The following is a 16,229-nucleotide window of genomic DNA, read 5'->3' as shown; positions in this document are numbered from 1 at the left end:
CATGTTTTGTTGTAAAGTGAAATTGGAATGATTATCAATATTATTGTTTGGTTATGTATGATCTTATAATGGGAATAAATGTTTAAAAATAGAAAAAAAAAGCACGACAATTTATTTTAATATAAAGACATCCAAAGCATTAATATGAACAAAAAAAAATATAAACAAAAATTTAAAAACATTAATTCAAACTTTTAAAAAGGGAAATAATGAAATGAAACTTTTATTTTATTAGAGAATGTGTTTTTTTTTTTTTTTTTTTAAATTAAGAGAGTAATCAAATATTATAGTAGTATTTTAAAAATCTATCAACTAAATAATAACAATTTGATTCTCATGATAATTAAACCCATAAATCAAATATAGTAGAATTAAATATACTAATGTTACAATGGTAAAAAATTAAAAGTAACATCAATATGGTGTCGATTGACACAAGTGTTTCTTTTTTTTGAGAAGGTAAACTTAATTCATTAGATCAGATTGGAGAACGTTTACAAGAAAAGATGGGGGGAGTCCAGCCACTCCCCGCAACTTGACAAAGAAAATGCCTCCCTAGCAACATAGTGAGCGGTACGATTCGCAGATCGCTTAACAAAATAGAATTCAACACGCTCAATTTCAGATGCTAAATCCTTTACATCATCCACTAAATAACCAAAAGTCGAATTAAAAGACACGGAACGAATAGCATTATACACAATTTGCGAGTCCATTTCCATATCCACGCATCCCAGTCCCGTATTCTTTAGCCAACTAAGAGCCTCCCTAACGCACAAGGCCTCGGCTTCCTTAACCAAATAGGTTCCTGTTAAAAGCACATTCTTTGCCGCCAAGAACCCTCCACAATCATCACGCAGCACCCACCCCAAGCCCATCCGCCCCTCACCCTGCCGCACAGAAACATTAGTATTGATTTTATACCTGCCAACCTGCGGCTTCTTCCACTTCACATCGTCTACCACCCCAGGCTTTTCTTGAACCTGATTCGCCCCACGCCACCCTTCCAGAAAATCAAGGGCACGCTGCACCACCATGGCCGAACTATGCGCAACACCTTTCCAGACACTATCGTCCTGCTTGTCCACAATCCCCAGCAAACCATTACAAATCTTGGCAAAGAGTCAACACTCAACTTACTAACACACCAAAAAAACCAGTCTGAGACACTACCACCTGCATAAGCGTTCAGATGTGGCACACCTATAAGATTCCAAACCCGTCTGGCTTCGGTGCAATTGACAAAAAGATGGATTGCAGATTCGGCTGCCAATCTGCACATATGACAATCAAGTAAACAGGCCACCCTTCTAGAGACCAAAGCATCTCGCATGGGGAGGTACGCAGAAACCAACTGCCAACAAAAACATTTTACCTTGGGGGGAACATGAAGACTCCATATACTTGACCAAGGTCGATCATCAGAAGCAACCATGGTAATTTGTCTGTAGCATGACTTGACAGAATACGCCCCTTTCTGATCCCAGTGCCGAGTCCATTGATCACAAGGCCTGCGACAACTAACTGGAATATTCAAAACCAAACTTGCATCTATTTATACATACTTTCTCAACCTATTAAAATACAAAAAATAAATATCCCACACCGAGGTTCGAACCTGAGACCTCTCATTTGAAAAGTCACAGATATGCTATTCGACCACAAAATCTTTAGATATGAAACAACCTTAAATTTCCAGGTCAGTTGTCCCACCTAAAAAATGTTTTAAGTTCCTATGAAAATAATATTCTCAATACTACCAGGAATAAACCCAAAACCTTCCCTATTAAAGAAACAAACATTGATATTGATCATCAAATTGCCCACTAATTTACACACGAAAATACAATTAGGCTATCCAACACAAAAGAAATGCAATTGAGTCCCTGAACTAGCTTAAATCACACAATTGAGTTAAAAGTTCTTGTTCTTTAGGTTAACCACTGATGTGGCGGTTAACCTTTAATAAATTAATAAATTAATTAATTATTTATTTATTTTAAATATTACAAATTTGAAAAAATAATAATAAAAATTAAAAACCCCAACCCCAACTCTCCCTCTAGCGAGGCAAAGCGAAGTAGTCTCGCCATATTCTACACCATTGCCAGATTCTACACCATCTCTTCAACCTAGTGGACACCAATGTCTGATATGCAAGAGGGATCTCGGGGGTAGTACTTACTGCCTTGATCTCGAGTAAGGGTGATGAGAAAGTTGACAATGGACGGCGAGTCACCAACAAGGTCTACAGTATATATGGTCAGGGACCGACTCGATGGCTCCCTCTATTACTTCAACAGCTTTCTTAGCCTCTTGGGATTAGTGGTCCTACTTGTGGAAAATGGAGTTGATGAAGGGCTTCACGATGGAGGAGAACGAGGGCTTAGTGATCTACGCGACAATGGACAAAATAGTTTTGACTTTCGACGCAGACAAAGCAGACGTCGTAGTCCGGGTTCGAAGTGCAGTTCGTCTCCCAAGTATGCAGTTCTTGCAAAAGCAGGACCTTGGTGAAGTCACCATTCACAAACTTGCCTGAAAAGAAACCAAAGAAATTTGAGTGCATGTAGGATCTTCATAAATTTGGAATCATCCTATAGTATAAGTGAATTCTTTTAAGATCCGTTTGGAAAGCAAGAAAATGACTTCTGAAAAATGTATTCTGAAAAATGACTCATTTTTTAGAAAATATATATATTTTTCTTTTTTGTGTTTGGCTGCACAATAGAAAACTATCTTTTTGTGTTTGGTTCATTTTCTAGAAAATAAATTGAAAAATGAATAAAATGGTAAACTTTAAACATTTACCAATAAAAATTACACAACAAGTATAAACAAAGGGAAGCAAAACCAACCGGAAATCAGTGGCTTTGGTTTTCGACTGCGGAAATCATATCTCTGATTTTCGCATCGGAACCAGTGACGAACACCATTGGTGAAAGAGGAGGCGGAGCTGAAGCAGCGAAGGTGAAGCAACGAAGGTGAAACAATGTCTAGTGAAGAAAATGACTTCCCCAAAAAAGGGACTATTTTTCAAAAAAAATGAGATCATTTTTCATTGACCAGACCTCATTTCCTTTGACCTCTTATTTTTCAGCTTAGCCAAACACCAGAAACCTGAAAAATGATTTACAGAAATTATTTTCTGAATTTTCAAATAGAATCTTAATTACCTCTAAAATGCCACCATGGGTAACCAGTCTACCAACAACTCCTGATTGCTTGCTTTGCCTCGCCGGAGGGAGGAGTGGGGTTGAGATTTTTAATTTTTTTTTTAAACTTTTAATATTTAAAATAAATAAAAAATAATTTATTAAATGTTAACTGTCATGTCAAGCAGTTAATCTAGAGAACAAGTTATGTTTTACTAATTGTATGATTGTCAAATTAATAGTATTTTTAAATTAAATTGACTAGTTATGTTTTACTCAATTGTATGATTGTCACGTTAATAGTATTTTTTAAAACTAAATTGACTTTTTTGTATGCAATTTAGTGACAAATTTAAATGACCTTTTGCATTTTTCACTAACTTTTTGTGTGCAGTTCAATAACTAATTTGAAACTTTTACCTTAAGAAATTGAATGCAGTATCGTAGTTTTGTAAATAAGTTAGGCTGTCATATTTTTGTAAGAGTTCTACTATGCAAACTCCCAAATTTAATAAGTTAGGCTGTCATATTTTTGTAAGAGTTCTACTATGCAAACTCCCAAATTTTACTCTCTTGCTTGTACTCTTTTAAGGTGGCAAACAAGGATTGGTTAATTATCATTATGTGAGTCCACAGAAATGTGTCTACATCAAAAACATGTAAAAGGGAGTATAAATTGAGTGTATAAAATAAGAGTACACTAAGTATTTTCCTTTTTGTAAATAAGTTACAGAAATAAGAATCAAATAAATTATCAAACCGCACGATAATGCAATTAAATCACTGAACTCAAAAAAACTACAATTGAACTCTAAAGTCTAAACTAACCTGTTTCAAACAATTTGTTCAATTTGTAAAGTTTATCCCTTTTTAACAAGTCACCCAATTTAAAATATTTTTTAAAATATTTTTTTTATATATATTTTTAAAATTAATTAAAATAAAGTAAAATTAAATATTAAAAAAAAAAAAAAACTTCAGTCTCAATGACGGATTTCGTCTCTGGTTGAAGATGAAGATCCCTCTTCGTCTCCGGCGCAGCCACGGAGACGAAAATACCTTCTTCATCTCTGGCGCAGCCACGGAGACGAAAATACCTTCTTCATCTCTGGCTAGAGATGAAAAAAGGTTTGCAGACGGAGACAACCTTTATCTCCATGACCAGACACGAAACGAAGATACATTCTTCCAGGAGGCGAGTTTTTTCTTTTTTTTTTTTTTAAATAATAATAATTTAGAACCACATCAACTACATTATATTAGGCTACAGTAAATCAAGCATAAGTATCAGTTTGGTATGAGATCAGAACACTGATGACTGGGTTACAAGACTGCTGAAAGAAGAAAACACTACAGAGTTATGGCTCAATATTGTAGTTTTTATTACTCGATCATCTTCAATTCCAAACCCAAATGGGTAATTCATTTCCGCATTGGCAGTCATCAACTCCGATCCACAACTACAATTCAACAATACTTATTAAAAGCACAACAACCGGCCAACTAACAGATTCATAGAAGATGATCTTCTCTACTACCAAAATCTACACGCAGTTCAGATTAAAATTAAATTCAGCCAAGAACAAAAAAGATGGAACACACACACACAAAAACTCGAACAGTACAATATATATAGCTGCATATATGCTAATCCCCAACCAGGCCTCCTTCAAGTGCTGTCCTGCAGAGTGGTACCCTTATTCCCCGGCTGCGCCGCCAGCTGCTCCGCCTTCTCCTTCATATCCTGCGCTGCATTACTCAGCTTCTCCCTTGCATAATCGATCTTGTCCGCCCCGATTGGATGCTTCCCTGTTGCGTACCTGCAATTAACCTATATTAACCTTCTCTCAATACAAAAAGAACTGTTTGGACTTGGCCCTTACCGGCCTCAATCGAAAATAAACATTCATCATTCATCACTGGAAATTATGAAATTTCCGACCACCTACAAAAAGTGATCAAAAATAGCAATAAAAATTTTTCCCTCCCAAGAGGGGTCGGAACAAGACTTTCGACTTGATTTAATATTATTTTCAGGTGATCGAAAATTTCATAATTTCCGGTGGAAGTGATATGGTCGGCGTACCTGTACATCCAGTAGAAGACGAAGGTGGCGGTGGCGCCGAAGCTGCCGGAAGCCAAGAACCCGGCAAGGATGAAGAAGGTGGTGAGCGCTGCGGGGACGAGCACGGGGCTGAAGATAACAAGCAAGGGCGTGGCAACCACGAGGCCGATAATGGTGGCGGTGAGAGTGAGGCCGGAGAGCAGCATGAGGGAGCCGCCCATGGTGACGGCGGTGGCCGTCTTGGCGACCTGGTAGGAGAGCTGCTGCTCGTGGCGCGGCTGATAATAATGCTGCATAGGCATTTTTGGAAAGATCGAAGAGAATTTCAGTAGGGAATGAAAGGCAGTGGTGGCTTAAGAGAGAAGATAGAGATCGAGGAAGAAATGGGGCGGCCGGGAATGATTTTAATGAAGCAGCGGAGGTGACGGTGGCACGTGAGGGAAGAAGAAAGCGTCACGTGTTGGATGGTTGAGGAGGTTGCATGGCTGAGACCTCTGCATTGCTTGACACGAATCTCTTTCCTTTAATTTGGTGACAACAGAGAGAGAGAGAGGGCGGGATTTTCAACAAGAATTTTTTTTTTTAATTAATAAAATTCATTATTATTTATTGTTAGATATATTAAATATAATATATTTAATATAATATATATTAAATATAATATAATATATCTATAATATATATTAAATATAATATATCTATATATTATATTTATATATTGAGAAGAGAGAGAGAGGAATAGAAGTAAATGTTTATTACTTTACTTGATGATTATGAATAAACAAAAGCCACATATTTATAGTGAAAGAGAAAAGCAACAATGCTAAAGTTTAGGAAGTAATTAGAGGCCATGATTCCATGTACTCCATTTCACGTAGTGCTATACATGCATCCACGTTCACACACCTCCTTTTATTTTTTAACAAAGGGAAAATGACACTTTTTCCCCCTAAGTTATATACTTATAGCATTTTTTCCCCCTCAATTATTTATGTAAGCACATTAGCCCCCTCAATTATTTTAAAAGTGGTGTTTTTCCCCCCTGATATATTAAATTGACATTTCTACCCTTAAAGTAAACATTTTATTTATTTTACTTCTCCAACAAATTATTGTGTATATGTAGCAATGACCACGATTCGGTTCGAACTAAACCGAACACTATAGCAATCGAATAAAAACTTTTCGGTTATGATTCAGATCTAGAACCCAATATTTGAATTTCAATTTATTAAATTTATGAACCAAAAAAACTGGATCATGAACCGTGAACCGGCGGTTCTGGATCCGGTTCGCGATTTTGAACCGTCTTTATTTTAAAATTTTATTTTATTTTTATTTTAAAATAGTCTAAATTCAACAATAAATGTATTTTATTTTTTCAGTTCGGAACATGAACCGACCATTCCGGTTTGCGATTTTAATAAACTCTAAATATCGCGTTTTGATTCTAAATTGTAATTTTAATATTTTGGTTTGGTTGCTATAGTATCTGTTTGGTTTGAACCAAATTATAGTAATAATTTGTTGGAGAAGAAAAATAAATGAAATATTTATTTTAAGGGTAAATATGTCCATTTAACATTTTAGGGGGGAAAAGAGCCACTTAAATAATTCAGGGGAGAAAAGTGCTATAAGTATATAACTCAGGGGGAAAAAGTGCCATTTTCCCTTTAACAAATTAACTGCTAACTACTTGGTTTAATATATTACTAATAACAATAATAGCATTATTATTATTATAATATAACATTGCCTCCTTTAAACCAAGTTGGATATATTGGTCATCCCAATTTCCTTCTTCAATTTAAGAAATGTCTTCGTCTTCAAGTTGGATATACTGACTTGTATTTCGTTCTCTAAACCCACTTTACTCCAATTGGCTTCTTCCCAGGAGGTAAATCTGTTAACTCCCAGGTACCATTCTTTTCAATGGCACGTATCTCCTCATCCATCGCCTTAAGCCAATGAGTTTCTGTAGCAGTCTCCTCAAAAGTTAAAGGATCACAATCTGCAAAGAGAGCAAATTGAATAATCTCTTCATCAGACAGGTCATTATCTTGACCCAAAACATAATCTTGCAAGCGAGCTGGTAAGTGGCGCTCGCGCTGAGATCGTCGAACTGACGATTCTGGCTGTGAAGGAGACTGGACATTATCTGGAATCGGTTGCTCTTCAATAATATTTTCAACAGCAGGAGTAACAATTGAACTTTCATCTTTAGCTAACCAATCCCAGGCACCATATTCATCAAAAGTGACATCACGACTTATAACAACCTTTTTAGTTTCAGGATTATATAGTTTATAAGCCTTTGAAGCGTCACTATAACCAATGAATATGCATTTCTCACCTTTATCATCCAACTTCTTTCTCAATGGATCTGGCACATGTGCATATGCCAAACATCCAAAAATCTTGAGATATTTGATAGAGGGTTTTCTCCCACTCCAAGCTTCTTCGGGCGTCTTATCATGGACACTCTTAGTTGGACACCTATTCAACACATAGACAGCACAAGCAACAGCTTCTGCCCAAAAAGGTTTAGGCAGATCCTTGGATTTCAACATGCACCTTACCATATCCATGATAGACCTATTCTTCCTCTCAGCCACTCCGTTTTGTTGTGGAGTGTATCTAGCTGTCATTTGGTGCTGAATACCCTTTTCTTTCATAAAATTATCACAAGCAATATATTCTGTACCTCTATCAGTTCTCAAGATTTTTACTTCATAACCACTTTGCTTTTCAACAAAAGTCTTAAATTGTTTGAAAACATCACATGCTTTAGACTTTTGCTGCAGAAAGTAAACCCATGTTTTCCTACTGAAATCATCAATGAAAGTAATAAAGTACTTACAACCTCCATGTGAGGGAACCTCCAACGAACATAGGTCTAAGTGAATAATCTCCAACTGTTTTGTAGCTCTCCTTGACTTGCCCACGGGAAAGGGATCTCTATGCTTCTTCCCAATCACACAAATCTCACAGATATGATCAGGGACATTCACAACAGGTAAATCAGAAACAAGTTCCTTTCTCGCAAGATAGTTTAATCCAGAGAAATGAAAATGCCCAAACCGCATATGTCATAACCAATTATCATCACAAACTTCAGAATTAAAGCAATCAAGGAGAGTATGCTTAATTTTCAAAGGAAATAGTCGATTTTGGGACATATTTACCTTTGCAATCAAAACTCCTTTAGCATCTTCAATGGTACAAAACCCTTGAGCAATATGTATCTTATATCCTTTTTCTGACAACTGACCCAAACTCAACAAATTTTGGTGTAGTTCAGGAACATAGAACACATCGGATATAAAATTGTGAGTACCATCCTTCAACTGAATAGAGATTTTACCTTTTCCCAAAATTGGCACCTTTGACTTATTGCCAAACGTTACTTCAGACCAGACTGATTCATCTAGTTCGGAAAACAATTCTTTCTTCCCACACATATGGTTACTACACCCAGTATCCAAGAACCATATGTTCTTATCAGCAGAAAAACTATCACTGGCCAAAAGTAAGGTTTCAGAATTCTCACCAGACTTTTGAGCAGTATTTTCAGCAATGTTTGCTTGATTTCCACGATTGTTGTCCTCATTATACCAACAATCCGCAATCTTGTGCCCATACTTGCCACAATTGTAGCAATGAAATGGAAATTTACCTTGTTTGGAATTACCTCCACCTCTTCCTTGGTTGGAGTTACCACGTCCTCCTCCTTGGTTGAAGTTAGCACGACCTCTTCCACTAGAACCTCCTCTTCCTCTTCCACGACCTCTACCAGATCCTCCACCTCTTTGATTAGTGCCAGTCACATTAAGGGTGACTTGACTCTTCAAAGCTTCTTCTACTAGTGGTTCTGATTTTGACGCAATCCCGTCAATATGACTTTCTACCATACCTTTCAGCTCTGCAATTGATAAGAGCTCGGTTTTGTGTGACTCTGTGATCGAAGCCACCACATGGTCATCATCGGCATAGTTCGAAGAACTTTTTCAACCACTGCACCATCTTCAATCGTATCTCCATATAGCCTCATCTTATTCACCATATCAATAAGACGAGTGAAATACATATCTACTGTTTCTGTAGAGGTCATCTCACAATTATCGTACAACCTTCTCAACGACTGCAACTTAGACTTCTGTGCCTGATCGACTCCTTTGTGTGACACCTTTAAGATGTCCCAAACTTGTTTTGCTGTTTGAGCACGAGCTAATTGCCCAAAAATGAAATAATGAACACCTTGGTGAATCTGACCCAAGGCCAATTTATCTCGCCGTATCGCTCCTGCTTCAGCTCCTTCGGGTAGACCGGGATCAACAAAGCTCCAAAGATTTTGAGCTTGCAAATGTGTGGACATCATAATTTGCCAATAATTGTAATCGAGTTTCCCGTTCAATTTGGGACCCGTCCATACAATATTGAAATTTACAGCCATATTTCACTACGAAAAATATCTCGGGGTTGAAAGGTTGACTGACTCTGATACCAAATGTTAGATATATTAAATATAATATATTTAATATAATATATATTAAATATAATATAATATATCTATAATATATATTAAATATAATATATCTATATATTATATTTATATATTGAGAAGAGAGAGAGGAATAGAAGTAAATGTTTATTACTTCACTTGATGATTATAAATAAACAAAAGCCACATATTTATAGTGAAAGAGAAAAGCAACAATGCTAAAGTTTAGGAAGTAATTAGAGGCCATGATTCCATGTACTCCATTTCACGTAGTGTAGTGCTATGCATGCATCCACGTTCACATACCTCCTTTTATTTTTTAACAAATTAACTGCTAACTACTTGGTTTAATATATTACTAATAATAATAATAGCATTATTATTATTATAATATAACATTTATTGACCAACCTTAATTTCTTTCTTAAAAAAAAAAGCATAAATATAACTGAACGATTGAATTTTAAAATCTTCAAATAAATATTCGAATTTTCTTTTTAAAAAAATGTTATCAACAATTTTTTTAAAACTTACTTTTTCCTATAAATAGTTAAATATTCGATTATATTGATTTCAACGTCAATTCATAAAATTTTTGCTGATTTGGATACGTATATGAAAGCAAATGTCATAATTCAACAAAAAATTTTTCAAGTATAATTATTTTAATGTCATAATTAAAAAATAAATAAATATAATTTTTGAAAGCAAATAAATATAATTGTTTTATTATGAGTATGACACATATTCAAAGAAAATTATAATAATAATAACAATAATAATAATAATAATAATAATAATAATAATAATTATTATTATTATTATTATTATTATTATTATTATTATTATTATTATTATTATTATTGATGTGGATAATTCCCCGGAGTGTATCTACGTATGTATGAATAACATAGAGTAGACAATAAGAAAGTAGATCAAAGGGATCATCTTTTATTCATAATTTTGTGTTTGTAGAGATAAGTGGGAGTGTTTAGAGAGTAATACACTTTTAAAGAGAGAGAGTGTAGAGTGGAAGAGGAGGCCCTCTAAAAAGAAGGGTCAAGTGCCCTTATATAGGTGCAACCAAGTGGGTTTGACCTTGACCTGTTGACCTTGACCCGAACCGTTTGACCCGACCCAAATAGGAGCACGGAGAGCCTGAACCCAGGGTATATTCCCCATCAATTATTATTATTATTATTATTATTATTATTATTATTGTTATTATTATTATTGTTATTATTGTTATTATTGTTATTATTATTGTTATTATTGTTATTGTTATTGTTATTGTTATTGTTATTATTATTGTTATTATTATTATTGTTATTATTATTATTATTATTATTATTATTATTATTATTATTATTATTATTATTATTATTATTATTGGAAAGCCTTGGCCGAAGGGGGTAAAGAAGGAGGCATAGGGTAAAATAATATAAAACTAGTATTCCACTTGTACGATTCACGTCAGGGTCGTTCCAATAAAAATGAAGCTCTTGTGCGACATAGTAATCTAGGCCCCTTTCAAGTTTTCATATATATAGAAATAATAATTTTATTCAATTGTATAAATACGTTGCACTACTCCAAAGGAATCCCTTGCATAACTATATGAATATTTTCTAGAAAAATAATTACTAAATTCTAAAAAAAAAAAATTATTTACAACCTCTATCAATAAATAATTTATCAAGAAACAATTTATTCAATATTCACAATTATTAAACCAATAAGTCATGCCAATAAATAATGATTGTGAAATAAAGCGAAAAATATGTACAATTAAGTTAATAAGTTTTAATTAATAATTACCTGATGAAGAACTTCAATCTTCAAAATTCAGAACTTGTGTATACAGTATATAGCCAGCTGACCGGCAACCTCCACTAGAACCACTCCTTCAGACCCTCTAGTGTGCATGTCTGCAACTTAACTTTATGCAAGAAAAGAGATTAGGGAATAGGAATTAGGAAAAATAGGATTAGGGAAAATATAGATTATGGAAGTACCGATTATGGAATAGGAAAATAAAAGGGATTAGGAAAAAATAAAGATTAAAGATAAACAAAGTAATAAAGGATTATGATGCATGCTACGTGGTTAGTGTAATACTACTACAACACGTTTGGTTCACGGAATGAATTTGGACGGAATAGGAATGCTATTCCACATGGAATGGAATAGGTAAGGAATAGAATAGGAATTGTATTTTGTTGTTTGGTTGGCTGGAGGAATAGACTTTAGTAATTGTATTCCAGTGTTTGGTTGGTTAACGAAATAGAAATGGAATAGGTTTTAAAGACATAAATACACTTATACATAATAATAATAATAATAATAATAATAATAATAATAATAATAATAATAATAATAATAATAATAATAATAATAATAATAATAATAATAATAATAATAATAATTATTATTATTATTATTATTATTATTATTATTATTATTATTATTATTATTATTATTATTATTATTATACAAATACATATTTATATTTATATTTAATATTCCACTTATCCCACATCGGTTGGAGAAGTAAGAAATGGAGTCGAGCCTCAAGGCTCCATAATTTCAATTGCAATGCTCATCCGCTAGGCATAGAGATGGGCAGGTTACTTAATTTAGGAGCTGATGCTCCATAATTAAGGAGTCTGATACAGTCATTTTTTTATTTACACACACACACACACACACACACACACACACACACACACACACACACACACACACACACACACACACACACACACACACACATATATATATATATATATATATATATATATATATATATATATATATATATATATATATATATATATATATATATATATATACTAGCATTTTGTACGGCGATGCGCGAAAACCTATGTCCAATATTAAAATATTGTTAAGTAACAAAATTTAAAAAATTAATTAAAATTATGTATTCCTTAAAGTGATGATATTTTTGAATTATCATATATTTGAATAATATAGTGATCAAAACAAAACAAAAAATTTATATTTTCATATAATAATAATAATTTACAAATAATACTCACTGCTAGAAATTTCGCTATTTCCGTCCAACATTTCCGTCCAACAATAAAATTGGTCGGTAATTTGTAATAAATCACAACATTCCGTTGCAAATAGAAGTGGACGGAACGTTGGATGGAAATTCCGTCTAACTGTAGCACGTTGGACGGAAGTTCCGACGGCCTCAAAATGTTGGACGGCACTTCCGTCTAATAGTTGTGCGTTGGACGAAAAACCGAATTGACTGGTAAGTGAAATGCAAACTGGTAGGTATTTTTAATTACCGTCCAACATTTAAATGTTGGACTGAAAATTGAATATTAAAGCTTCTCCTGCGTATTTCAGCTCATTTTCTTCAACTTTCCTCTATTTTTTTTCTCTCTTCTCCATTGTAAAATTTGCTTCTTTGTTCGAAATTAGCATGGGTAACAACATATAGAGTTATTTTCAACAAAATACATTTTAAATCCAGGTATGAGTTAAAAATAATACTCCGTAGCTTTTAATTTGTATTTGTGTTTATGGATAATATATATGGACATACAATTGCAATGTTATTATATAAAATCATTTATTGTGCTATATATATATATATATATATATATATATATATATATATATATATATATATATATATATATATATATATATATAAAATTAATTTTTTGTGATTTTGAGATATTTGTATTTTTATAATAGGCATATATGGATAGTATACCAGAACATCGAAAATGGATGTATAATTGATTGTTGCCTGGAAAGAGAGGATACACTGATGAATTTTTAGCTGGTGTTGAGGAATTTGTTAATTATGCATGCACGCTTCCAGTATACGAGTCGACAAATACAGTTAGGTGTCCATGTAGTAAATGCAAGAATAGAGTACATTTATCTGTTGATGAAGTCCGTGTTCACTTGTATAAGAAAGGATTTGAACAGTATTATTGGGTATGGACGTGTCACGGTGAGCCGATTCCCACGGTAAATGAACAATTTCCAGAGACACGTAACGAAAATAATCAGTATGAAACAATGGTGTTTGATGTAGGTGGTTCATGTTAGAAAGTAAAAATAGAATAGAGAGAAAAATGGGAATCTCATATTCATTCCTCATTCATTCTGCACAATGGTACATTATATATAGGGTACAAGATAATCTATGCAATAAATTCCAGAAACCGTTTCAACGGTTACAAGAATAAATACTAATAATGTCCATTAATAATATATATTTGTAACACTCCCCCTTGGACATTATTTGTCCACAACCTTGCCTCGTAAAAAACTTGCTAGGAAAACCCTGTGGGAAAAACCTAAACAAGAAAAGAGTACAAGGTATATCGATAGTATATTTAAATACATTCATGCCTCATTAAAAACTTCACTAGGAAAACCACGTGGGAAAAACCTAGTTGAAGAAAAGAGTACATAATATATGTAAAAATATATTCTATTGGTCGCCTCATTAAAAACCTTAACTTAAGAAAACCCTGTGGGAAAAACTTAGTTAAGGGAAAAAGAGTACACCATAAGCCTTCGGGGCATAATCTGCATAAGCTTCAGGATTTTGGAGTTTGTTCATTTATTAACCAATTATTTTGCAACTTTTCCCCATTGTCATTACTATATCATACCCATGCCTCGTTAAAAACCACACTAAAAAACCAATTGGGGAAAACCTAGTGAGGAAAAGAGTACATGGTATGTATATGTTGCAAAAAGTATAACTATTAATCCTTTTTAAGACCCAATCTACATGATTGACTCGAGTGAATGTACTTCCTGTCTCCCCCTGAAGATAACAATCTTCAAATTCTATATTGCCTGTAAATCATTGTTTCTAAAGGGTGTAGAGAAGGGATATGGTACCGTTTTCAGGATTGTCATTAGAATTTATCATATTTTCTCATGATCATCTGGACCAATAAAATTATTTATAGTTTATATTTTGTTGCTCCCCCTAAATATAATAATTTTTCTTTACCTACACATATCAATCTTATAGATATTTTGTAGGTATACATTTGCTAACTTGTCACTGGAGCAAACCTTCTGAACAAATATTTTATCACTCTTCTGGAGTTCATGTGGATCAAGGTATTTTATATCATGAAAAACTATATACATTTTTATCTGTAACAAGTATGATGACTTCATGCCAAAAAGCATCAATACGAGTATTTTTACCTTGATTTTGCTATTCATTATCTTATCTCATAACTTAACATCATCAAACTCTTTATATATTTCATTGATGTTTACACCATAAATATTGACTGAGATAATAAATAAGTCCATTATCAACTCTTTATTGAGCACATAATGGTACATATTATTCCTTCTATATGAGGATAATAACCCCATTCGCAACTCTCTAAAAAGTAAATAATAGCACTTAAATAAATCCTCATTTAGGGAATTATAAATCCATTAGGGATTTTCAAGATAAATTAGAGGATATATTTAGGATATTTTCAAGAGGAAACAATATTTGAGTTTCCCAATCACATATAACATTACTAGGCATGTTTATGATAATATATTTTCATACTTTGTTATGGGGGAGAAAATACATTTAAAAGATCATAGTTAGTAACTTACTAACTTTTATACTTCTTATTTTGTGATTTTCATTCATCACATTTTGAGAAAATCCATCAAGGATTTTAAATATAAGTAACAAGTTACCCATATAAATATGTGATAATAACTATAACTATTAGCTACATATCTAATTTATTTACTGCTAGTTTTATTGAATAGCGGAATATAAAGCCATGACTAATATTGGGTCTCTGCGAAACCCTCCACTCGCATTTTATTAGCAAATTCTGATTTGTATGCCTTAATTGCTATTTTCTATGAAAACAGTTAGCACGCTGCAGGCGTTATACTACTATTTTCATTTCTGGATCCAGACTTAAGTATTTATGAGCAATAGAGGCAAAATATGTTGTCGACAACTGTAACAGCTTTGTAGATATCTTTTATACACATGTCAATTTTGTATCAACCAAATATATGGCATTTTCCAAAAGTATTTGGATTTGGTTGTTCCGCTTCCCAGTATTTTAGTTATTTGGTGCACCTACAATTTTACTGGGGGTTTTCGCCTTCTAGACGAATATCTTCAGGATAAAATTTCTATATTTCTGGAGTGACGAAATTTCTATACTAGATCTAGTTTTGTAAATTCTTAAACCAATATATGCTTCTGGCATAATGGCAGAGATGTTTAGTCCTAGTTGGTTATTCAATTTTTGAAGGTCCCCAAAAAACATATTTCCTCCAAAATTGCATAATTTGCTTTCCAAACAAAGCTCTATTAAGATTTAGAGCTTTAGTTAAAAAAAAAATGATATTGTGTATCTTAAATAAGTGTTTCATGACAATTAGAGAAACAAGTAGAGTACTCAACATACAATGGAGTGAACTCATCAAGATAACATATCATAATTTTCGTCTATTTATC

At 33.3% G+C, this 16,229-nt stretch overlaps 1 protein-coding gene across 1 annotated transcript; it reads right to left on the bottom strand.

Annotated features, from left to right (window-relative positions):
* Nucleotides 1-4,513: 4,513 nt before the first annotated feature.
* LOC109185308 (oleosin 1-like) lies at nt 4,514-5,600 on the bottom strand. The gene is made up of 2 exons (XM_019335286.1): nt 5,242-5,600; nt 4,514-4,975 (listed from the first exon to the last, which is right to left on the bottom strand). The coding sequence occupies exons 1-2, from the start codon at nt 5,520-5,522 to the stop codon at nt 4,825-4,827; spliced, it is 432 nt and encodes a 143-aa protein (XP_019190831.1). The 5' UTR covers nt 5,523-5,600; the 3' UTR covers nt 4,514-4,824.
* Between the last annotated feature and the right edge of the window lie 10,629 nt (nt 5,601-16,229).

Source organism: Ipomoea nil, unplaced genomic scaffold, assembly GCF_001879475.1.
Source record: "Ipomoea nil cultivar Tokyo-kokei standard unplaced genomic scaffold, Asagao_1.1 scaffold1317, whole genome shotgun sequence".
NCBI lineage: Eukaryota > Viridiplantae > Streptophyta > Magnoliopsida > Solanales > Convolvulaceae > Ipomoea > Ipomoea nil.
Note: the sequence above shows the minus strand (reverse complement) of the source record. Positions and strands in the feature narration are given on the sequence as shown.

Coding starts and splice junctions, on each gene's coding strand:
- LOC109185308 (XM_019335286.1), bottom strand. CDS start 5,522: ATGCCTATGCAGCATTATTATCAGCCGCGCCACGAGCAGCAGCTCTCC. Junction 4,976..5,241: donor GTCTTCTACTGGATGTACAG/GTACGCCGACCA, acceptor GGTTAATTGCAG/GTACGCAACAGGGAAGCATC.